General features: G+C 55.5%; 2 protein-coding genes across 2 annotated transcripts in view; both read right to left on the reverse strand.

Annotated features, from left to right (window-relative positions):
- Window positions 1–449: 449 nt before the first annotated feature.
- LOC115382473 (versican core protein-like) lies at window positions 450–22,163 on the reverse strand. The gene is made up of 16 exons (XM_030084209.1): window positions 22,063–22,163; window positions 20,902–20,982; window positions 20,122–20,535; window positions 19,791–19,965; window positions 19,575–19,702; window positions 19,207–19,503; window positions 14,054–14,677; window positions 12,825–13,009; window positions 11,562–12,543; window positions 10,876–10,989; window positions 10,348–10,461; window positions 6,606–6,764; window positions 6,411–6,493; window positions 6,162–6,306; window positions 5,740–5,922; window positions 450–3,839 (listed from the first exon to the last, which is right to left on the reverse strand). Exons 2-16 carry the CDS (start codon window positions 20,969–20,971, stop codon window positions 3,628–3,630), a joined length of 3,885 nt encoding a protein of 1,294 aa, XP_029940069.1. The 5' UTR covers window positions 20,972–20,982; window positions 22,063–22,163; the 3' UTR covers window positions 450–3,627.
- A 732-nt stretch (window positions 22,164–22,895) lies between these two features.
- Window positions 22,896–25,141, reverse strand: part of xrcc4 (X-ray repair complementing defective repair in Chinese hamster cells 4) — a 13,438-nt gene continuing 11,192 nt past the window's right edge. Inside the window, exon 8 of the mRNA XM_030084229.1 lies at window positions 22,896–23,043. Within this exon, the coding sequence (XP_029940089.1) occupies window positions 22,971–23,043 (73 nt within the window). The 3' untranslated portion in view covers window positions 22,896–22,970. The remainder of the gene's footprint in view (window positions 23,044–25,141) is intronic.

Here is a 25,141-nt window from a genome sequence, read left to right on the forward strand (position 1 = left end):
GTAGAGACGAGCTGCAGGAACCAGGAAGTAGAGACGAGCTGCAGGAACCAGGAGGTAGAGACGAGCTGCAGGAACCAGGAGGTAGCGAGGGGCTGCAGGAACCAGGAGGTAGCGAGGGGCTGAAGGCAGGAACCAGGAAGCAGGAAATTGTCAAGCCCCGCCCATGGAAGATGTTCCTCAGTTCTGAATACAAACTTGACTGAGACATTGTGGACGGAGAAGACAGACAGTTAAAGGGAATGTTTCCTTAGTGTTTCACCTTTAAGACGAGAGATTTATGTTTGACAACAGTTAAAAAAATCAAAGATTTCTGTGCTGGAAAAGATCTTCTCGTATTTAAACATGAGATTTTACAATAGTTTCATGTTCTTTACCAGGAACACGGGAAGGGACAGCCTCCAGTTTGCCGAGTCCACAGAGAAAGAACCAATCCCAGAGCTGTTGGAGAACGTGGTTTTATTTGACACAGCGGCGGCAGAACCGTGGAGAGAAAGGATTACATGAAACACGAGAAGCTACAACAGAAGCAGTCCAACAATCAGAGGAACAGAGAAACGCTGAGAACCTGGAACAGCTTCAGGAACCACAGCGCTTCGGTTCCCAGGAGCTGGAACCAACACCACAGCGCCCTCTGGTGGTGCAATAAGTTAAATTCATATGGCTTTATTATTTCTTCAAATCCTCCGCTCGTCTTCCCAACTTTACATCTTTAAACAAAGAAATGGTTTTTGTACTAAAATGTACTCGTGAAAAATGAGTAGAAACACCCAAAACTACAAAGCCTGCGTCTCCTGAAGCAAACACCAGAGTGGCTGTAGGTAACCCGGAGGAACGTTCTCCAAAACATTCACGTTTCCATGTCTGAACGGTTCCTATCAGGCGAGAGCTGCAGAGGTGAACCGAAAAACAGCCGAAGATCACGACCGCCCTAGCAACCGTTGCTGAGCAGAAGATCACGACCGCCCTAGCAACCGTTGCTGAGCAGAAGATCACGACCGCCCTAGCAACCGTTGCTGAGCAGAAGATCACGACCGCCCTAGCAACCGTTGCTGAGCAGAAGATCACGACCGCCCGAGCAACCGTTGCTGAGCAGAAGATCACGACCGCCCGAGCAACCGTTGCTGAGCAGAAGATCACGACCGCCCGAGCAACCGTTGCTGAGCAGAAGATCACGGCTGCCCTAGCAACCGTTGCTGAGCAGAAGATCACGGCTGCCCTAGCAACCGTCACTGAGCAGAAGATCACAGCAGCCCTAGCAACCATTGCTAAGCAGAAGATCATGGCCGCCCTAGCAACCGTTGCTAAGCAGGAGCGAGACTGAAGGTTAAAAAGCTACAACATCGAACCCTGTCCTCACAAATCACCACGTTTTAATACTGAAACAGTTTAAATCAGCCGAGGACTGCAGGAGAAACAGGACGGAAAATGGATGTAGTCGGCGGCGGCGGCTAATTCTCAGCTAGCTTTGTACGCGTTGTCGACTGACTGCTACGTTCAGACTGCAGGCTGAAGTGACCCAAATCCGATTTTTTTTTGCCCCTATACAACTTGTATCGGATCTTTTCATGACAGTCTGAACAACACAGATCCGATTTTTTCAAATGCGACCCAGGCCACTTGGATATGTGGTCCTAAATCCGATACGTCTCTGATCTTTTGCCATGCGACTTCAGTCTGAACGGCCAGGTTGCATTTTTCCGACCTACACGTCACGATATGGGGCACCAAAGACGTGTGTCTTGCTGTGAGTGTTAAAAAACGGCGCTCGCAGATGTACATAAAGGTAGTTCTTGTCATCCGAAAATTATTATTGAACTCCGTATCATTAAAGCCTCTCACATCACTGCCCCACCACTCCTGGCTGCGTTTCTCTGGATGGACGTTGCTGCCACTGCCCCACAAAACACCATGGCCAAAAACTCGGCTCTCTTCCTTCTCAAACTTCTTCTTAAAATCAGGCTGTAAATGTTTTGCTCCGGCTGGACAACAACGTCAGAATGGTAAAATACGCTGCACCGCTATCGTCCATGTTTACTTACGCAAACACTGAAGCTTCTTCTTCTTTGGAATAATGGCGGGTGGCGGCCAACAGCTTAGGTACATACCGGCACCTGCTGTATCTCTTGGTGAATGTAAATGTCCTGTTCTGCGCATGCGGGACACTTTTGGGTGGTATTTCAGCTCAGACGGGAGATCACATGCAAGTCGCGTTTAATTATAAATGTGAACGAACTCGCAAAAAAATCGGATTTCACAAAAAAAATCCGAATTGAGCATTAAGCCCTGCAGTCTGAACGTAGCCTTAGTCAGCCTTGGGCCGGAGTTTACTCGCGATTCATGCTGGTTTTGGACTGGGAGTGGCTTGGTGCTGGTTTCAGACTGGGAGTGGCTTGGTGCTGGTTTCGGAATGGGAGTGGTTTGGTGCTGGTTTCGGACTGGGAGTGGCTTGGTGCTGGTTTCAGACTGGGAGTGGCTTGGTGCTGGTTTCAGACTGGGAGTGGCTTGGTGCTGGTTTCGGACCGGCAGATTGACTGAAGTGATTTCTTGGTGCTGATCTGGTTTCTCTGGTTTCTCGGCTGGTTCTGTCGAGGTCTTGGCGAGCTCTGGAATAAATTTAAGCTGTTCCAGGACTAGCCGTTGGGTCGTCCTCGGCTACCGGTTTCAGGATAGCTTTGAAAGGATGGGAGACTGGTTTCATTCTTTGAACTGGACTAGTTGGACTACTGCTGGACTACTTGTTGGGTTTCAACAGATTGGAGTTTCTGGTCTAAATTTTGTCGATTTGTTGAGACTTTGGTCAAAAAGTAGCCAAAACACAAGTGAACAAGGAATTCCCAGCATTCCAGGGTCCAGACGGAAGGCTGGAAGGAGTCACCACTGAAACGCAACGTCTGAAATCAGGGATCTCTGAAAAGACATCAGGTCTACGTCCAGAACAGGTCCTAAAGGGGTCCAGGCTTAGTCTGAACGAGTCAAGGTATCCAAAAGGAACCGAAGAAGAAGTCAGGATCAAGAAACCCAAACACGTCTGGATTTGAAATGGAGGTCTGAGTCCAGAAGGAGCCACACCGGAGGCTCCATGAGTCGAACGTCCAGAACAAAGCAGATCCAAGAGGTCAAAGGCCAGAGACACTCCGGTCCTCGCTCAGACGACAAGGGTTCCAGAGAAAACTCACATTTAGAAAACCGAGTTAGCATGTTGAGCTTCAGAACCGTCCCCCACGGTGACCGGCGGCGGCTCCACACGGAGTCGCAGCGGTTTCAAAAAGTTGCATTTTCAGTGTCGTGTAAACAGACACCGAGAACATAACCAAAGTTCTGCGTTTTCAATTGAATTGTGGAAACGTTCTTTTCAAACACAAAAATACAGAAACGTTTCACCTGCTGTCAGGAAGTCACCGGCAGCTGTTCTGCTTAGATCTGGACTGAATCTGCCCCCTGGAGGAGGGACTGTGAACTGCAGGGGAAACGGAACCGATCAGGGACGTGAAGTTGGAGAAAACAAAGGGATGAATGGATGAATCGAAGGTGAGAGTTCTCTCTATGAAGAACAGTTCAGCGAGACGATGGTCCCGCCTCCAGACCGACACAGCCGGCTGTGATTGGTCACCCGAGAAAACCCACCAATCAGAGTGCGGTCTGGACCTGAGGGCGGGCGTGCTTCTTCTCCCTCAGCAGATTCTGGATTCGGTTCTGGAACGGGCTCCAGAGGCTCTGCAGCAGGTCCTGGTTCTGGTTCTGGTTCTGCTCCTGGTCCCGGTTCTGTGGAGTCTGGTGGACCTGGACCTCCTGCTGGTCCCGGTGATGATGGATGCTCACTGACTTGTTGAAGGCAGCGGCTGAGAAGAGAAACAGCCGTAGCACTTTGAGATTTGGTTTCAAATGTAAAGTGTGTTACAAATAAAACCTATTATTATTATTATTATTATGATTATGATTAACGAAGTGTCGATCGATGAAGCTTCTTCTCTGACATGAATTCAGGAAACAGTTCAGAACATCAGACTGGAACCTCACTGGACACAGACCCAGCTCCTTAGAGTTGCAATAAGTCAGGTTGAGCCACATAAACCCCGCCCATCACTGCCGCCACCCTCCACCCCCACAACCCCACCCCCACCCGGCCCCACCCCCACCCGGCCCCCTCTGGGACCGTAGCGCAGGTTAGTGGAGGGGACGAGACATACAGGCGAAAGGGCTTTAAGAACCAGGAAGTAAGAACAGGCTACAGCAAGTGGGGATGGGCCACAGGAAGTAGCAACATACTACAGGAACCAGGAAGTAGTGACAGCTTAAAAGAACTGGGAGCTAGCAAATGGGCTACAGGAAGTGTCGACCAGCTCCAGGAACTGGGATGTAGCGACAGTCTACAGGAAGTGGCGATCTGCTGCAGGAACCAGTAAGTAGTGGCAGTCTACAGGAAGTGGCAATCTGCTACAGGAACCAGAAGTAGTGGCAGTCTACAGGAAGTGGCACTACAGGAACCAGGAAGTAATGGCAGTCTACAGGAAGTGGCAATCTGCTACAGGAACCAGGAAGTAGTGACAGTCTACAGGAAGTGGCACTACAGGAACCAGGAAGTAATGGCAGTCTACAGGAAGTGGCAATTTGCTACAGGAACCAGGAAGTAGTGACAGTCTACAGGAAGTGGCAATCTGCTACAGGAACCAGGAAGTAGTGACAGTCTACAGGAAGTGGCGATCTGCTACAGGAACCAGTAAGTAGTGGCAGTCTACAGGAAGTGGCAATCTGCTACAGGAACCAGAAGTAGTGGCAGTCTACAGGAAGTGGCACTACAGGAACCAGGAAGTAATGGCAGTCTACAGGAAGTGGCAATCTGCTACAGGAACCAGGAAGTAGTGACAGTCTACAGGAAGTGGCACTACAGGAACCAGGAAGTAATGGCAGTCTACAGGAAGTGGCAATTTGCTACAGGAACCAGGAAGTAGTGACAGTCTACCGGAAGTGGCAATCTGCTAGAGGAACCAGGAAGTAGTGACAGTCTACAGGAAGTGGCGATCTGCTACAGGAACCACGAAGTAGTGGCAGTCTACAGGAAGTGGCGATCTGCTACAGGAACCAGGAAGTAGTGGCAGTCTACAGGAAGTGGCGATCTGCTACAGGAACCAGAAGTAGTGGCAGTCTACAGGAAGTGGCACTACAGGAACCAGGAAGTAGTCGCAGTCTACAGGAAGTGGCGATCTGCTACAGGAACCAGAAGTAGTGGCAGTCTACGGGAAGTGGCAATCTGCTACAGGAACCAGAAGTAGTGGCAGTCTACAGGAAGTGGCAATCTGCTACAGAAACCAGGAAGTAGTGGCAGTCTACGGGAAGTGGCAATCTGCTACAGGAACCAGGAAGTAGTGGCAGTCTACGGGAAGTGGCAATCTGCTACAGGAACCAGAAGTAGTGGCAGTCTACAGGAAGTGGCAATCTGCTACAGAAACCAGGAAGTAGTGGCAGTCTACGGGAAGTGGCAATCTGCTACAGGAACCAGAAGTAGTGGCAGTCTACAGGAAGTGGCAATCTGCTACAGGAACCAGGAAGTAGTGGCAGTCTACGGGAAGTGGCAATCTGCTACAGGAACCAGAAGTAGTGGCAGTCTACAGGAAGTGGCAATCTGCTGCAGGAAGCAGGAAGTAGTGACAGTCTACAGGAAGTGGTGACAGACTACAGGAACCAGGAAGTAGCCGGAAGAGTCCAGTAAGGATGGAAGGCTAATCGGGCTGTGGAACTCACGGCTGGTGCAGCTGACTTTGGGGGCGTCCCATTGGCCGTTGGCGCGGCAGCGGATGGTGGGGGCGTGTCTCTGGATGAAGCCCTTCTTGCAGTGGTAGCGCAGCAGCGTGTTGACCTCGTAGCGAGCCTTCCTGGACCCGAACACGCGAGCGTTCCTCACCTCGGGCGGCGGACTGCACGCCACTGAGCCACAGGAGGAAACAGAAACTCCTGAGAAATGTTTTGATCGTGTGCCGCTAGCTGTTAGCATTAGCTGTTAGCTTGAGGTGCAGGTCAGCTGGTAGTTGCAGGGCAAGTCATTCCACTGTTGCTAGCTGTTAGCATTAGCCACTAGCACTTAGCCCTCACCCGTTAGTGTTGGCTTTCAGTTCTTACCTGTCAGCGTTAGTTGTTAGCGCTTAGCTGTTAGCATGAGCCGGTACCTGTTCCCTTCTTGCAGGTGAAGGTCAGGTGGTAGTTGCAGGGAACGTCGTTCCACTGGCCGCCCTCGTGCCAGATCATCACCACACAGTCCTCCCCGGACTGGAAGAAGCTGTCTGGCTGGTTCGGCCTCCAGTGGTCGTATTGCTGCAAGGAAACCCGATTATAGAGCATCTTCCTCCTCTGACATCAGGTTATAGAGCATCTTCCTCCTCTGACATCAGCTCATATAGCATCTTCCTTCGTCTCACCATGGGCCGTCCGTCCGTCCACCTGAAGTCTCTCTCGAACATGCGGTCGTTCAGGCCGATCCACTGGTAATCTGTCCCCAGACCTGAAACGGTTCACCTGAAGGTTAAAACTTGGTCGGTCTCAGAACGATCCAGGTGTTCAATGACAGCGGCAGGCGGCGCCGCCCGCTGGTGGCCGGCAGTAGTGGTCCTCACGGTTGACGAAGGCCTGCTCCTCGGGGGACAGGATGCTGGCCAGGTGGGCTCCCTGCTGCCGACACTCCCGCTCGGCGGCGTCCCAGGTCCGCCGCTGCCGGAAGTACCGGTAGCAGCTGGACTGGAACTTCTGCCAGCCCGGACCGCACGCCTCCACGTCTGCAGGGACAGTAGAACCACGCGGTGAGAGAGGCCCGGGAGAACCCGGAGAACCACACGGTGTGAGACGCCCGGGAGAGCCAGGAGAACCCAGGAGAACTCAGAAGAACCCAGGAAGATCCAGGAGAACCCATGACTACACAGGAAGAAGAACCATCTCAGCTGAAAAGTTTTTCAGTTTCGGAACAAAGGTCAAAGAGCAGCATGAAGGAAGCAGCTGTGAGGGAAAAGGTCACAGGATCAAAGGTCACAGGCCTCGGTAAATAGAAATAGACCCACGGTAACAACCAATGGAACAACCGACCGACCGACGCAACGACCGACTGACTGATGGACGAACTGAGCAACTCAAAGACCAATCAACCAACACACTGATACGATTGATGCAAAAACCGACTGACCAATGAGCCGACTGACGTATTGACTAACAGAGCAACCAACCAACGGAACGACCGAGTAATGAAACGATCGACCTACCGACTGATGCAACGATTGACGGAACGACCGACTGATGTAACAACTGATTGAAGAAAGACTGAGCAACTCCATGACCGACAACGGCTGAGGAATTCAACGACTTACTTGGCAACCGACTGACATAACGACCAACCAACCAACCAACGTACCAACTGACCAACGAGTCGACCGACGTAATGACTGAGTGACCAACGCAACGGCTGAGAAATGCAACGACTGACACGGCAACCGACTGACAGAATGACCAGCGTTCCCACCGACGCAACGGCCAACCAGCACACTCACTGACACAATGCTAACTGACCGACACAACGACCAACTGACGGAAAAGACAAACAACAGTCGGTGGAACCCTAAGCAGCCGGAGCGTTCTCTTGAAGCTCCAGCAGGGTTCTGGTTCCTCGTCTTTTTCTGCTGGTTATAATCAGTCCGGCCACTAGAGGGCCTCACGAGTCTGACCTCTGACCTCTGCAGCCACAGATGTCTGGGACTGAGAGAGAGAGAGAGAGAGAGAGAGAGAGAGAGAGAGAGAGAGAGAGAGAGAGAGAGAGAGAGAGAGAGAGTGAGTGAGTGCAGAACCCTGATGGAACAGGAGGGGCCAGAACCGGGCCCAGATCCAGGACCTCCTGGAAGAGAATCTTCATTCTGTCCTCTGATTGGATGAGAGGGGTCCAGGGGGAACAACAGCCATACACACACACACACACACACACACATACACACACACACACACAGTCTTGTATTTCTATCCTTGTGGGGACCGTCCATTGACTCCCATTCATGTCTAGCCCCTAATCCTGACCCTAACCCTAACCTAACCCACACCACAATAAAGCCTAACCCTAAAGAAATGTTTTTGCACTTTTACTTTTTTCAGTAACAACAACATGGTCAAGAAAACACTGTTTCCCTTCATGGGAACCGAAAAAATGTCCCCACAAATGACACTGTGCCTGGTTTTCCTATGTTGTGGGGACATTTTGTCCCCACGACCATACGAAAACCCGCGCACACACACACACACACACACACACACACACACACACACACACACATACACACACACACACACACAGGCCTGGCTTGTCTCAGTTGCTGATGGAAAGACGCTGTCATCCTCCGTCAGGCTCCACCTGGAGGGTCAGGTGAGGTCTGCCCATGAGAGGGGGGCTGGGGGGTTTCAGGGCCCCCCTCTACCTCCCGCCCCTACTCCCCCCCCCCGTCAGCTCCAGGAGACCCGGGCGTCTGGCCCAGCCTGACTCTCTGCCACACAGCTGCTAAAGCTTTTCTGGCTCAATAATGGAGACATTCAGCATGGTTCCACTGCAGAGGACAGCACCGGGGGGACGGGGGACGGGGGACGGCGGGGGGGGGGGTGGCAGCAAGAATGTCCAGCGCAGCGCTGCAGTCGACCTCTGACCCTGCTACACCCTGCAGGCCGGCATTCCCCCTCAGCTCCGCAAACCCAGACCGCTCAGACCAGACCGTCCAGACCGTCCCCCGTCCAGACCGTCCCCCGTCCAGACCGCTGTCCGTCCAGACCGTCCCCCGTCCAGACCGTCCCCCGTCCAGACCGCTGTCCGTCCAGACCGTCCCCCGTCCAGACCGCTGTCCGTCCAGACCGTCCCCCGTCCAGGGAGACCTGGAACCAAACAGCAACGACGTCCAGAAAACAGGACCAGAGAGAAAGTTCTGAACCAGGGGAACCAGACCCCGGCTCTGTTCACACAGCAGAGGAAGGTTCTGACCGGTTCTGTCCAGCAGAGGGCAGCAGAACGGAGGCTCCGCTGCTGGAAGCTTCAGGCTCACTCCCTGTGTCTCCTGGGACGTTTCATTCCTCTAGAATCTGAGTAAATCCTGGTTCTGCTCTGAAGTCTCCATGGAAACGGCAGAATCCAGAGAGAAAGACCAGGTCGGGGTTCAGGGCGGCTACAGGCCGGAGCTGGTTTGTTCTGAATTAATCCAGAACTCTATTCCCGATCTCTGTGTTTTCAGGAGAAAACGAAGGATGAACTCCTCTCTGACGCCAGGGGTTGTGCAGCGTTCTGATTGGACGGTTCAGCCGTGACTTTCTGACGTCTACAGGAAGTAAACAGTTTTTCTCACCTCTCTTCCTGGATGAAGTTTGAAAATGTCCTGCTTGTTCTGCTTCCGTCGATCCGCTCGCCTCATTTTATCCACTTCTTCTAAAACTGCCGTTAAACAAACCGTCTCCCTGCGAGTCCAGCCGCCGGCCGCCATCTTGGAATGTTGCGTCATCAGAATGAAGTGGCCTCATTTGCAGAGAATCCCAAAGAGGGCCGCTCAGGCAGCGGGCCATGACCACACCCAGGAGAACCGGCCCCCCTGACCCCCCCTGACCCCCCCTGGCCCCCCCAGACCCCCCCTCCCAGCTGCAAACCCTGCAGACCAATCTGAAGTTTCTGTTCAGGAGCTCCTGTCAATGTTCCACACTCTTTAATGTTCCCAACATTACACACACACACACACACACACACACACACACACACACACACACACACACACACACACACACACACAGCAGCTCTCTTTATGGAGTGTGAAGTGACTCTCAGTCTCGTAAACTCCTCGGTGAAGAGAACTGAGCAGATGGAGAACGGTTCTCTGGCGGTTCCAGCAGGAACGTGAGCTCATCGGCCTCCCGAGTCCTCCGGGGCTCCAGCTGCTGAGTCACACCCAGAGTCTGGAACCGGTCCGGAGGAGAACCCGCCAAGAACCGCACAGACCAGAGAACATGCCCAGAACAGTGCAGAACCTGTTCTGTTTACCGGCCAGTCACTGGAGCACATGTTCTCCACATGTTCTCCACACATTCTCCACATGTTCTGAGTTCTCGGCAGTAGACGGTGAAGGACGTCTTTGCTGGAACATCGTCACGAGCAACCGGAACGCATCAGAACTACAGGAACGTCGCCTCAGAACGTCCTGACCCCCGGTTCCCTGTGTTCCATGTGATTTCTGTGTTCCCTGTGTTCCCTGTGTTCTCTGTGTTCCCTGTGTTCCCTGTGTTCCCTGTGTTCCGTGTGTTCCCTGTGTTCCCTGTGTTCCCTGTGTTCCCTGTGTTCCGTGTGCATGCGGTTCTCACCCAGCTGGCAGAGTTCTCCGCTGTAGCTGGGCAGACACAGGCAGCTGAAGGAGTTCTGTCCGTCCACACAGGTGGCGCCATTGAGACACGGGTTGGACAGACACTCGTCGACATCTGAGGACGGAGAACGTCACACTCAGAACCGTTTACACCACGACGGCATTCTGGAACGAAGGTTCTGCTTCATATGATTTGAAAGTGATGCCCGTTTCCATGGAGACGGAAAAACACTGAAAACCGTGGAGTGAATGTGTGGCCACCAGAGGGAGCTGTGAGTCTGGGGGAACGCAGAGAACCATGTTCTGTAAACATCACCGCTCCAGTAATGAGACGGTCCTCCTCAGTTCTCGTCCACTCAGGATCTGGATACACGAACTGAAAATGTTCTCCTTGTACGCAGATGATGAAGGAGTAAACGTTCCAGATGGAGTCAATACTCCAGATGCAGTAAACGTTCTAAACCGGGGTTCTCTGAGGGTTCCACTGGGGATCGGGGAGATCCCGGTGAACCGGATCAGCTGAACTCACCTCGGTCACACAGCGCTCCGCTGAATCCAGGCGGACACACACACTGGTTCTGGTCCCGGTTCCGGTAGCAGGACCCTCCGTTCTGACACACGTTACTGGGACAGGGCAGCAGGTCTACACACACACACACACACACACACACACACACACACACACACACACACACACACACACACACACACACACACACACACACACACACACACACACACAGTTAGCATGTAGCATGTAGCATTGCTATAGAGTGAGCCTGGTCTGATACGCTTCAGAATGTAGCATCAAACAACAAATCCTCCTGGATTCACTGAGCGACATCGTTCTAACTCTGCTGGTTAAGTTCCTGGTTAAGTCGCTGGTTAAGTCCCGGGTTAAGTTCCTGATTAATTCACTGGTTAAGTCCCAGGTTAAGTTCCTGGTTAAGTCGCTGCTGTTGGAGCAGCTGTCTTTGTCCTCTTGACATTTTGTTTGAACGTCTTCGTCCTTCTCTTAAAGAACCTCCGAACGGCGCTGTCGCTCAGTCCGGGTTGACTGGTTGAGTTTTCTTGAGAACGCTGTGCAGCGGTGTGAGGTATCGGACCGGGGAACCCGGTGAGATGCTGGTGTCGATGTCGTATCGGTGTTGGTATCTGAGCTTCTCTATTTTCTACCAGGAAGAGGAAAAACAAGCCGCCGCCTTCTTCACCTACCTCTGATATTCACGACGCTCGCCACCTCAGGATGAGTGGCCGGGGTTTCTGGGGTCTCCGGGGTCTCCGGGGTCTCCCGGGTCTCCAGGGTCTGAAGGGTCTCGGTGGTCTCGTCGGGGTTCCACGGCCGGGACTCCAGGAAAGCTGGGATCTCCTTGTCGTATTCTGCGTAGTCCTGGTCGGGCGCCGTGGAGGCGGCCGGGTCGGGGACCAGAGCCCAGTGGGGTACGGACCGGGTGCTGCCGTCGAAGGTGTAGAGCGGCGAGGCGGTGGAGGCGGCGGAGTGGACGGAGGACTGCGTGGACCTGGTGGTGGACCTGGTGGTGGAGCTGGTGGTGGAGCTGGTGGTGGAGCTGGTGGACCTGACCGTCAGACTCTCTGCGGTCGTGGTCTCATCTCTAAACGCCGCCGCCAGCTGGACGGCCGCCGCTCCCCGGAGCTCTCCCGGACCGCCAGACGGTCCGGAACCTTCCGGAACCCTGGCCTGCTGCACTGCGCCTGTCTCCGGCGGCTCCTGTCCCGACGCCTCGTCCTGACCGGAGGCCGACCCCTCAGAGTCCGCCGCTGGAGTCGGGGCAACGTTCCGACCGGACTCGCTGTCCGGGACCGAGGTCGGAACCTCCGTCCCTCCGATCTCCGTCTCATCGGTCCTCACGGCAGCCAGGCGGTCGGCGGCCGGAGTGGGCGGGGCTCCGTCCGTGGAGCCGTCCCGCGAGGCGGAGGTTTCTGGCCCCGCCCCCGGAGGCGAGGCGGGGTCCCAGAGTCCCTCAGAGTCGGTGGAATCGCCGGTTCCGTCTGCGGTTCCGTCCTCCGTGGGGATGTCCACGGCGCCGTAGTCGAAGGGATGCAGGACGGAGTCCTCTTCCTCCTCCTCCCGGACCTCCTCCTCCTCCTCCCGGACCTCCTCCTCCACCCGGACCGGAGCCGCCGTCTCGAACTGGTCGCCTCGCGCCTCCTCCGGCTCAAACGGCTCAAACCGGACCTGAGTGGGAGAGGGAAGTTCTCCTTTAGAACCTTTAGAACCTGTTCACAAGAGTCGGTTTCCACGATGACGGCGTTCAGAAAGCACAGCTTCATGGAAACGGCTCTCAGAGGGGAAGCTTTGGAACACGTCTGTGGGAACGGAGAACGCACCGTTCTGAAACGCTGCCTGAGAGTGTTGTTCTCCGTGTTCTCCCACTGAAAGATGAAAACTCCGGAACCAAACTGAAGCTTCCAGCGGAACGTTCCAGAGACAAACCCACCGGGTCCAGAGCGCCGTACCTCGTGTTTCCCGTTGACGAAGCTGATGGTCTGAGGAAGGTCGCCGGGCGCCGGGTCCACCGGGTCCGCCGGGTCCGCTGGGCCAAGGTCCAGACCGGCCGTCAGCTGGGACAGGTCCCCGAAGAACGGGAACCCGGGCTGGGACTCGTTGGTGGGCTGGTTCAGGAAGCTCAGGACCTGGTCCACTGGAGCCAGACCGGGACCGGGTGGAGGACAGCAGGGTGGAGGACAGCAGGGTGGAGGACAGCAGGGCGGAGGACAGGTGGAGGACAGCAGGGGGGCGGAGGACAGGTGAAGGACAGCAGGGCGGAGGACAGCAGGGCGGAGGACAGCAGGGCGGAGGACAGGTGGAGGACAGCAGGGCGGAGGACAGCAGGGCGGAGGACAGGTGGAGGACACCAGGGCGGAGGACAGCAGGGTGGAGGACAGCAGGGTGGAGGACAGCAGGGCGGAGGACAGGTGGAGGACAGCAGGGTGGAGGACAGCAGGGCAGAGGACAGCAGGGCGGAGGACAGGTGGAGGACAGCAGGGCGGAGGACAGCAGGGTGGAAAGAAGCAAATACATGAGTTTTTCAGGTGAAGCGTTGGAAACGTGACAGGAGAACCCGTCCTCTGTTAGAACCAGAACCTCACTGAAGAGACCGATCAGCTGATCTTGGTTAAAAAGGAGGTTTAAAGTCTAAAGAACCCAAAAGTTCCACTCTGACGTCTGTTCCGAGCTTCGTTCTACCATTTCTGGACCAAAACACTGAAACATGACGAGGAACCACTTCTCTCTCTCTGGTCCCTGGACCCGGGCTCTCCTCTGGTCCCTCTGGTCCCGGTTCTCTTCCTTCTAAAAGCTGTTCTTCTTTCCTCAGACTCTTGTTCTGGATCTTGTGGAACTGCTGGTTCTCTGTAAAGCTGTGGAGGAACGACTGCTGTACTGGAGGCTGAACTGATCCCTGCCTGTGAACCCTTGACCTCTCTGACCTCGTCTCCGCCTTCAGACCTGATACCCGGCAGACGGGAAACCGCAGGCCTGTTGTCCGGTTCTGGGTGGAACGTCCCATATTGGAAAAATGGCGGCCATATTGGAATTCGGGACGCCATGATATGTTACTTTTACTAAAGCAAAAAACATGAGTGGTCCCTCAGTGGTTCCTAACCTCTGGTCCCGGCCCCTGGTTCAGGACCCCCTGTGGGACAAAGCCCCCCACCCCCCCCCCACCCCCCGGGTCGGGGCTCACCTGACTGGTTGTCGCTGTGCACGTTGACCACGATGACGTGAACCGGCGGGACGCCCGATGCATCTCCGGCAGCCGCGGCTCCGGACTGCTCCAGGTCAAAGGTCGGGACAGCCCCCGGAGCGACGTCCTCTTTGAAGACCAGCGCCGTCCGCAGGCCGTCCGCGGTGGGAGGAACCCCCGGCTCCGGAGTGACCCCCTGGTCCCCGTGGCCCCCCAGGGAGATGTCCAGGCGGCCGGGCTGGGGCCGGGCGGTGGGCAGCGGGGGGAACGCCAGGGGAACCAGAGAGTCTCCTCTCAACGGAACCGACTCCACCCCGGGGACGCTGGCGAAGTCCCGGACGTCGTAGTCGTCAAAGATGGTGGTGGGGGTCAGCAGGGCGGTGGAGCTGGGGGCGGGGCCAGGGGTGGAGCCGGGGGCGGGGCCAGGGGTGGAGCCGGGGGTGGGGCCAGGGATGGAGCCGGGGGTAGACAGGGCGGTGGTGTGGGGGGAGGTGAGGCCTGTCCGAGGGCCCTCGGTGGGGGAATGGGGGCCCGGTTCCAGGTCTCCGGTCCTCACAGCAGCTGCTTCCGGTTCGGGAGTCGGGACGGCGTCCGGACTCGCTGAGGTCGGTTCTGGAAGTTTGGCTGAAAGACAGAAGAAGGTTTGAGATGACGAGCGTTAGCTTGGTGGAGCAGGTGTTCTGTGAGTTCGCTCCGGCCAAAAACCAAAGCTAGCTTAGTCTCTGCGCTGCTGCAGGCCTCTTCTGGTTCCGGCTCTTTCAGGAATATTCCCGCTTTGGGCTAAATCCAGATGGGACCAGAATCTGCCTCACAACACCGTCTCAGGGCCAAAGAGCTGCCGAGAAGGAAGAGGCTAGCAGTGCTAGCACGAATCTATCCATGGATGCTCTCTCCGAGCTACCGGAAAAACACCGCAAGTCTCTGGCTGCGGATTTCGAAACGTCGCTGGCCTGATAGGAAGCTAAATTTGACTATCAGAAACTTCTGACTGATGACACGATCGGCGCATGCCTTCCCTGGAACCGTCGTCAGACGATGCTAGCGAACATGTTAGCGAGTTGGAAGATGCCATTTCCTCTCTCTGAGATGACAAGATGAAACTTAAGGCTAAGTCACTGAATCAGAGGACAGATTTTTGCACAGTTGCTCCAGGATGCGTTTGGTGAAGACATGCTGCCGTCCCCGCTGGGGACCGACAGGGCAGGGCCCACCGCATTGACAAAGGAGGCCGGGTCCAGCTGGTCCGTCAGGCCAGGTCCAGGTGTGCCGTGAGGCCGGGTCCAGGTGCGCCGTGAGGCCGGGTCCAGGTGCGCCGTGAGGCCGGGTCCAGGTGGTATGTGAGGCCGGGTCCAGGTGCGCCGTGAGGCCGGGTCCAGGTGCGACGTGAGGCCGGGTCCAGGTGGTATGTGAGGCCGGGTCCAGGTGCGCCGTGAGGCCGGGTCCAGGTGCGACGTGAGGCCGGGTCCAGGTGGTATGTGAGGCCGGGTCCAGGTGCGCCGTGAGGCCAGTCCTCATGCATCTGCATCAGTACCAAAGTATGGAGCTGCTTACCAGAGAAGCTCGATGTACAGGTACATGAGACAGAAGACTGGTATTGTGGAGGACTACAGCTCCAGATTCCCGTCACGACAAGCTGCGATACAGAGCCGAGACAGCGGAGCTCTCAGAGCCAGTTAGGACCCGACTCTCCTTTACCCGGCTGCTCTCCCAGGTAGAAATCGTTAAGGCCATAAATACAATGCAATCATACGAAAGCCCCGGCGATGACGGATTTCCATCCGAATTCTTCAAAACATTATCAAAGATTTTCGAACCACTGCTGTGCTTCTAAAAACTGCCACCTACCTGAGTCCTTTTCGCAGACGTGCATTAGGGAAGGATGCCACAAGTGGCACCTGGTACAGACCCACATCACTTCTCAACACGGATGCTAAGGTTCTTGCTAAAACATTGGCTCGCAGGTTGGAGAACATCCTCCGATGATTATATCCACAGATCAGATTGGTTTTATAAAAACAGGCGATCCTGTTTTAACATCAGACGCCTTCACAGTATTCCATATTCTGCTCATGAGGATCAACCTGAAGTGCGGCCTGGACGGACAGAGAAAGCCTTGGACCGTGTCGAGTGGCCATACCTGCTCACCATGTGAAAAGTTCGGGTTTGGACCCATTTTTATCTCATGGATTAGCTGCTCTGCTCTCAGCCTACCGCCACGATACTGACCACCTCCCAAACGTCAAGGACATTTAATCTACACCGTGGTTCTCCAGTCCAGTGCTCTTTGACCTCGCCACAGAACCTCCAGCTAGAACACCTCGGACCTGTAATGAAATATCTGGAGTTGGAGGAGGTGTGGAGCGCCGGGTCTCCCTCTACGCCGACGACCTGCTGCTCTGTGTCTGATCCAGATGATTCCATTCCAAACGCCTTCACATCGCTGAACTTCGGAACAATCTCAGGCTACAAATTAAATATTAACATGAGTAAGTTACTCCAGATTAATGCCAAGGCGCGACGTCTGGACTTTTACCATCTGAATTTTAAGACTAAACATCACAAACTGTCTTATCTTGGAGTTCAGTTACTAAAAAGCACAAAGACTTGTTCACAGACAATGTCCCCGTTTCATTAAACCAGACAAGGCGCCTGAGGTCACAGTTCTGTCAGAATGATTGTTCCACCCAAGTCTTCACACCGCTTCCAAACATTGCCCATTTTTGTTCCACGTGCCTTTTTTCAACAGTTGGACTCAATCAAAACCTCTTCCGTTCAGCAAGGAAGAAGCCACGTTAAGTAAGACATACCTTCAGAAATCTATACTTGAGGGGGTCTCGGTTTGCCCAACTTTCAGTTTCATTACTGGGCAGCTCAGCTGGGGTCTCGTACAGAGACCCCTCTATTAACGTCAGCTGGACTGTCCTGACTGGGAGGCATTACAACCTCTATCACAGAACTGTTCTCCTTTAGCCTCGGCGGGTTCTGCCCCGCCTTCTCACCACACAGCTGTTGACTGTTCAAGACCGTTCACAAGCAAACTCTGGATAATTTATCAGCACTTAAACCCTCCAAAGGTCTGATGTCTGGGCTGTAAAACGTCATCTTAAAGGCCTGGGAGGATCTGGGAGGACCTGGGAGGAGGATTGGGTCTTGCTGGTCCTCCGCTCTCAGGCTCGTCTACGGTTCTTCGTCCTGAGCACGCCGTCGGCTAATTCAGTTTAAAGTTGTATTCAGAGCGCATGTTTCCAGGGCCGGATTGTCTTCTATCATTCCTGAACTTAGTCCATTGTGTACTCTATGTAAGCTGACTGAGGCCACCCTGGACCACCCTGGACCCCCCCAGGGCCACACTGGGCCACCCTGGACCCCCCTGGGCCACCCTGGAACCCCCTGGGCTCCGCTGGACCACGGTTCGGTCTTGGACCTGCAGGTTTACAGGAGGACCGTCTTAACGCTATGCCCCCGGTGTTTCATATCAGGTTGGAACCAGACCCTGTTCCGGGTCTTCTCGGTGTTTTGGAGGATCGTGTACCAGTGAGCGCCAGGACGGAATGTTCTCCGGCCTTCACTTTACTCCCAGAACGCAGAACCGGTTTCCTCTGGACCGACCCCGGTTCTCCTGAACCGCTGCAGGACGCCACCTCCTGCCTACACTGGACAATCAAGACTCTCCTGGAAGCGGAACCTGAAGCATGTGAGGCCACAGGGGGCCGCTGCACCGGCCGAACCAGCGCTCTGAACAGAACGAGCTGCAAAACCGCCGCAAACATGTGAAACCTGCGGCGACGCGGTGGCAGGCGGGGACGGTTCTCTCTGCTTTCTTTAGTTTCGGTTAGTTTCTCAACAGCAGCCGGAGAACCCATCCTGGCAGAGAGTCACTGTTACTGCTGTGTTCCGCTCTGAGGAACCGGGCTGGTCCAGGTCTGCTGCACATGGTTCCCATTACTTCAACATTAATAAACAAAAACAAAAAGAAAAGACATGATGAGAACCAGAAACCTGGAACCAAAGAGAACTGAGGACAAAGACAACCGAAGAGAACCGAGGACAAAGACAACCGAAGAGAACCGAGGACACAGACAAGCAGAGGAGAACCGGAGGAGAACCGGAGGAGAACCGGAGGAGAACCGGAGGGACTGAGGACGGCGGGTTCCAGACTGTCAGTGAAGGCGTCTTTGTTTTCCTCTATACTCAGTGAGGTTAAAGGCCTGAAGGAGGATTGGGGGGTCTGAGGACACACAGACACACACACACAGACACACACACACAGACACACACACACACACACACACACACACACACACACACACACACACACACACACACACACACACACACACACACACACACACACAGTGTGTCCACTGAGGACGTCACACACATCCTGCTTTAATAAACGTCTCTGCCTCGGGACCGCTCCCTGCCAGCTGACGTATGGATGTGTGTGTGTGTGTGTGTGTGTGTGTGTGTGTGTGTGTGTGTATATATACGTCTGTGTTTACGTGTGTGTGTTATAGCTATAGGTGGGGTTCTGTCTGTTTCTCTCTTTAAGACTTTTTATTTTCCACGTGTTGTTCTCCCAGTATTTACTGCCCCCCCAGACACACACACACACACACACACACACACACACACACACACACACACACACACATAAGTCCCCACTATTCTGAGTGTGGGACACTGAACGTCTCACAGTTCCTCGATTCTTCATATTGTCAGATTTCTCAGTCTCTTATTTGTAGTTTTTATCTTTGTTTTTTTATTTTTCTGTTTCAGTTTTTAATCTTTCAGCTTCGCCTTAAACTGATAAATTAACATTAATGGCAGAATGAGCTTTAGCATTAGCACTGCTATTAGCATTAGCATGAGTATTGATGCTAGGACGAGCATTGGTATTAGCATTAGCATGACCGTTAACGCTAGCACGAGCATTGGCTTTGGCGTAAGCATTAGTATGAGCATTGATGCTAACACGAGCACTGGTATTACCGTTAGCATTAGTATGAGCACTGATGCTAGCATGAGTTTTAGTATTAGTATTAGCATGAGCATTAGTATAAGCATTAATGGTAGCACAACCTTTACTATTAGCATTACTATGCACGTTGAAGCTAGCCTGAGCGTTAGCGTTCAGATTAGCATTAGCTCACCTTTGAAGCAGAAGGCTCCGTGCCGCTCGCTCCTGGCGGGAAACCCCGTCTGGTTCTCATAGCGGTAGAGCGTCCGGACGCCCAGCTGGCCGCCGCCACACTGCGGCAGCGGGACGGTGATGGGGTAGCGCACGCTGCCGTCAGACAGCCAGCCGTAGTCGCAGCGGCTAAGCCCCGCCCTCCAGGCGGCGTGCAGCTGGCCGGGCGACGCCAGCGCGGCGTCCAGCCGCCGGCACTCCTCCGCCGCCTCCTGCCAGCTCAGCTTCCTCTGGAGGGACGGCGGGTAGAAGACGTCGCCTGCAGGCAGACGACCAATGAGGCGAAGGGACGCTCGGGAGGGGGCGGGGCCTGCAGGTGTGTCGTCCTACCGTGTATCCTGTCCACGTAGCAGTACACATCGTAGTGCTCGGCGGCGTCGCGCACGCCGTAGCTCCGGACGCCGGGTCGGTTCAGCAGGTTCCCTTCACAGCCGGGCCGCGGCGTCGCGATCGGGTACCTGGACACAGGAAGACCACGCCCACAGGGTGACGAGGGGGTGGAGCCGGTGGAGGCGGTGTAAACAAACGGGTGGGGGCGGGTCGTACCGGACCGACTGGTCGGCCAGCCAGCCGGCGTCGCAGCGGTCGAACCCGTCCTCGAAGGCGGCGCTCAGCTGCTCCGGCGTGGCGACGGAGGCGTCCACCGAGCGGCACGCGGCGGTGGCGGCGGCGAAGTCCAGCGTGTAGCGGCTGGAGCTGGAGCGGTAGTGAAACACGACACCTGCAGGCGGAGGGAAGCTGGTCAACGGCCGAAGACACCTGGAGGAACGCTGCGCTGTGATTGGACCAGAGCTGCGCTGCAGTTGGATACCATGTTGGTTAAGGTTAAGGTTAAGGTGACCCCGGTGACCCCGGTGACCCCGTCGTCGGGACTCACCGGTGACGTGCAGGCTCACGGTGTTCTGCCGGTGCTCCATGTCGTATATCACCTCGCAGCGGAAGGTTCCGGCGTCGCTCGCCCGCAGCCGCACCAGGATGAGCGAGGCGTCGCCCACGGAGCGCGGGTGGCTGGGCACCGACACGTGACCTTTGAACTCCGGCCCCACCTTGACCACGCCCCCCTGGGCCACCAGCACCACCGTCTCCGTGTCCCCGTCCAGCCGGGTCCACTTGATCCGGACCGGCCGCTCGAGCTCCGGGTCCTGGCCCCGGGGGGGGCCGGGGGCCGGCGTGGCGCCGCCGGGGGGAACGTCCGGCACAGTGGGGAAGTGGCAGGGCAGCACCGCCCGGCCCGCCAGGGAACCCACCACAGAACCCGACACCACGGTCCCGGGTCCAGAACTCTGAGGACCTGCAGGGAGAACAGACCTGGAACGTTAGAGAGAGAGAGAGAGAGAGAGAGAGAGAGAGAGAGAGAGAGAGAGAGAGAGAGAGAGAGAGAGAGAGAGAGAAAACCCAGTGAAAGAGAGAGAGAGAGAGCAAGAGAGAGAACCGAGAGAGAGAGAGAACTGAGAGAGTGTGAGAGAGAGAGAGAGAGCAAGAGAGAGAGAACCGAAACAGAGAAAGAACCGAGCGAGAGAGAGAACGAGAGAGAGAGCGAGAACAGAGAGAGAGAGAGAGAGAGAGAGCGAGAACCGGGTTCACGTCTGTAGTTCTGTAGGAGAAAGTGGAGGCGGAAGAGGAAGGATGAAGAGGAAGGATGAAGAGCAGCCCTCACCGGTCTGTCCCGCCGTCAGGCTGCAGAGACTCATCAGGATCAGGATCTGGATCTGGATCAGGAGGATCATCTCGGAAGGATCTGAGGACAAAAACCAGGAAACTCTGAACGGGTTCTGTTTGGTTCTACTGCTGCTGGAGAGAAGAACTGGGTCAGTATCAGGGTCCAGGCCCAGCAAGGTCCAGGTCTCTGCTCCAGAACAGCTGCCAGACCCTTTGGACCCGGGACTGGGCTACAGGAGATGGACCTGAACCAGAGACCAGGAGGACAGAAGACCTGGAGGACCAGAGCTGGATCCCAGACCTGGTATCTCAAACATATGGAAAACTAGTCTGAAACAGACAGGAAACTAGTCCCAGGACTAGTCCCAGGACTAGTCCCAGGACTAGTCCCAGACTGGTCTCAAACCGGTCCAAAGCAAACGCAGAACTAGACTGAGACCAACTGCTCCAAACCAAAAACCCCAAACTAGTCTGTACCTGGTCTCTTCTGCTGGTCCAGACCATAAAAATCAGACTAGTCTCACACCAGTCAGATCGGGGGGGGTTCTGCTGGACTCATAAACCCAGAGCAGAACCTGGACCAGGACCCAGTCCTGGTGAGTCTGCGTCCTGCAAATGAGCCAATCAGAGCTCAGACCGGCTCCACGAGACCCTGATCTGATCTGAACCTGTTGAGAACCGGTCCTGAACAGGTTCTGAACCGGTCCGGATCCGGATCCGGATCAGTCCTCCAGTGGACTCGTGCTGCCTTCAGGTTCCTCGGATTCTTCAGACTCATCACTGATCAGCTGATCAGCTGTTCCTCCTCGTGCAGCTTCTCTCTGGGCTCGAGCCCAGTCCGGGACCTCACCTCACCTCTGCTCCGGCGTGCACGCGCACAGCTCAGCCTGCACTCCAAGCCGGACGCTCCCTCGGGCTGGAGTGCGGGTTTTGCGCAGAACACACACTCATTCAGTCTCCTTGCGCGTGCACAGGGAGCTGGTGGGAAGTTCCCAGACCCGCAGCGGAGAGAGACCATCAGGACCACCGCAGAGACCCGCACGCACCGCACACACACCAGAGAGCCGCACGCACACCGCAACCACACCGCAGACACACAGCGGAGACTCGCACACGCGCCTCAGACCCGCAGAACCCGCAGAACCCGCAGAACCCTCACCTCCCGGATGCTCCAGAGAGAAAAGTTCGTCCGAAGAGTCGAAGGTTCCAAACCTCCTGCTGCCGCTGCCGCTGCGCACCGGCTGCGAGTTCAAATCCACTTTACACACTTTATGATCGGCTGAGGAGGGCGGGGCGGGGCGGGGGGGGGGGGGGGCGCAGGGGTGGGGGGGCGGGGGGACTAAGAGGAGGAGGAGGAGGGCGGGGGGGACTCGGAGGGGGGCGGGGCTCTTCAGATCATCCCTCCAGGAGAAAGTCTCCTTTCTCCATTAAAGAGGCTCCGAGTTCTGCTTCTCATCTCCTGTTGGAAACTTCTTCATTTACAAACACACACAAAAACACACACACACACACACACACACACACACAGACACACACACACCCCAGGGTGTCCAAGCTAAGGCCCGCAGCCTTGCGAGGCGCCCCGTCTGGCTCCGATCCGGCCGTTCTGACGACGTCGCCTGTTAAAAATCTTCAAAATGCTCCGACGCTGAAACGAGTCTAACTTTCAAACAGCGGCGTTCTGCGGGTTCTGTGGAGACGGAACCTTTCGGAGAAGCTGTTCTCACCGGTTTCCACGGTGACCGGCTCCGTTCTCCGATCCTCTGTCGTCATGACGACGACACCCGGAGCGTCGATGGACGAATCAGGACGAATCATGACACCAGGACGACTCCGAATATCGTCAACAATGACCTCAGCAAGACAGAGTGTGTGAGAGTGTGTGTCAGAGTGTGTGTGGTGTGTCAGAGTGTGTGTGTGTGTGTGTTTATAAAGGAAACTGACACAGAATCATCAAAAATACAATCTTTATTCAACAAAAAAATACAGCTTAAAATACATTTGATTGGTTTTACAGTGTGTGTGTGTGTGTGTGTGTGTGTGTGTGTGTGTGTGAGATCTGGAGCCTCAGAAGTCATCAAACAGATCTTCAGCTGACGAAGCTGCTGCAGCTTCTGGAGGTCGAGCTGCAGGAGAGACACTGACACACACACACACACACACACACACACACACACACACACACACACACACACACACACACACACACACACACACACAGGTCAGCAGGCTAATGAGGCTGGTTTACGGTTCTCCTGCTGACAGGAAGTGGATCAAGCAGCGCAGAGAGACTAAAACACATGGGGTGTGTGTGTGTGTGTGTGTGTGTGTGTGTGTGTGTGTGTGTGTGTGTGTGTGTTGAAATCTTTCATCCTGTTGGTTAAACTGAGTGATCGGCTCAGACTGGATCTGCTGGAGCAGCAGAGGATTCTGGGTGATGGTGATGCTTTGCTCTCAGCTGTTCGTTGTTTCACGTCTTCGTCATTTTCTGTTTGTTCTTTTCTGAAACCTTCCTCCCTCCTGGTCTTCAGCGGCTCTGCTCTGAGTGGGGGGGGGGGGGGGTTAGAGGGGTGAGGGGCGGGGGGGGGGGGGGGGTTGGGGGTAAACAGGGGAGGTCTGGGTTTGGTTCCAGTCGTTACCGACTGGACGACAGACTGCTGGAACCAGTTAGGAGGAAACAGGAGACGAGTTCCAGAGAAAAACCAGAGAGTCCAGGGTCCAGACCCCCGGGGGCCGTGGCACCGGGGAGACCCCCCACAACCCCCCACAGCCCTCCCCCCGCAGTACCAGGGAGTCCCCCCCACAGAGCACACCCCCAACACCCCCCCCCACCCCTCCCTGAACACACCACGACTCCTCTGGACCCTGAACACACCACGACTCCTCTGGACCCTGAACACACCACGACTCCTACGGACCCTGAACACACCACGACTCCTACAGACCCTGAACACACCACGACTCCTACAGACCCTGAACACACCACGACTCCTACGGACCCTGAACACACCACGACTCCTACAGACCCTGAACACACCACGACTCCTACGGACCCTGAACACACCACGACTCCTCTGGACCCTGAACACACCACGACTCCTCTGGACCCTGAACACACCACGACTCCTACGGACCCTGAACACACCGCGACTCCTCTGGACCCTGAACACACCACGACTCCTCTGGACCCTGAACACACCACGACTCCTCTGGACCCTGAACACACCACGACTCCTACAGACCCTGAACACACCACGACTCCTCTGGACCCTGAACACACCACGACTCCTACAGACCCTGAACACACCACGACTCCTACAGACCCTGAACACACCACGACTCCTCTGGACCCTGAACACACCATGACTCCTCTGGACCCTGAACACACCACGACTCCTACAGACCCTGAACACACCACGACTCCTCTGGATCCTGAACACACCGTGACTCTGGACCCTGAACACACCATGACTCCTCTGGACCCTGAACACACCACGACTCCTCTGGACCCTGAACACACCATGACTCCTCAGGACCCTGAACACACCGCGACTCCTCTGGACCCTGAACACACCACGACTCCTCTGGACCCTGAACACACCACGACTCCTCTGGACCCTGAACACACCGTGACTCCTCTGGACCCTGAACACACCGTGACTCCTCTGGACCCTGAACACACCACGACTCCTACGGACCCTGAACACACCGTGACTCCTCTGGACCCTGAACACACCGTGACTCAGGACCCTGAACACACCATGACTCCTCTGGACCCTGAACACACCGCGACTCCTCTGGACCCTGAACACACCGTGACTCCTCTGGACCCTGAACACACCACGACTCCTCTGGACCCTGAACACACCACGACTCCTCTGGACCCTGAACACACCGTGACTCTGGACCCTGAACACACCGTGACTCTGGACCCTGAACACACCACGACTCCTCTGGACCCTGAACACACCACGACTCCTCTGGACCCTGAACACACCGTGACTCAGGACCCTGAACACACCGCGACTCCTCTGGACCCTGAACACACCACGACTCCTCTGGACCCTGAACACACCACGACTCCTCTGGACCCTGAACACACCGTGACTCTGGACCCTGAACACACCGTGACTCTGGACCCTGAACACACCACGACTCCTCTGGACCCTGAACACACCACGACTCCTCTGGACCCTGAACACACCGCGACTCCTCTGGACCCTGAACACACCGTGACT

The sequence above is a fragment of the Salarias fasciatus genome (genome assembly GCF_902148845.1).
Source record: "Salarias fasciatus chromosome 7 unlocalized genomic scaffold, fSalaFa1.1 super_scaffold_4, whole genome shotgun sequence".
Taxonomy (NCBI): Eukaryota; Metazoa; Chordata; class Actinopteri; order Blenniiformes; family Blenniidae; genus Salarias; species Salarias fasciatus.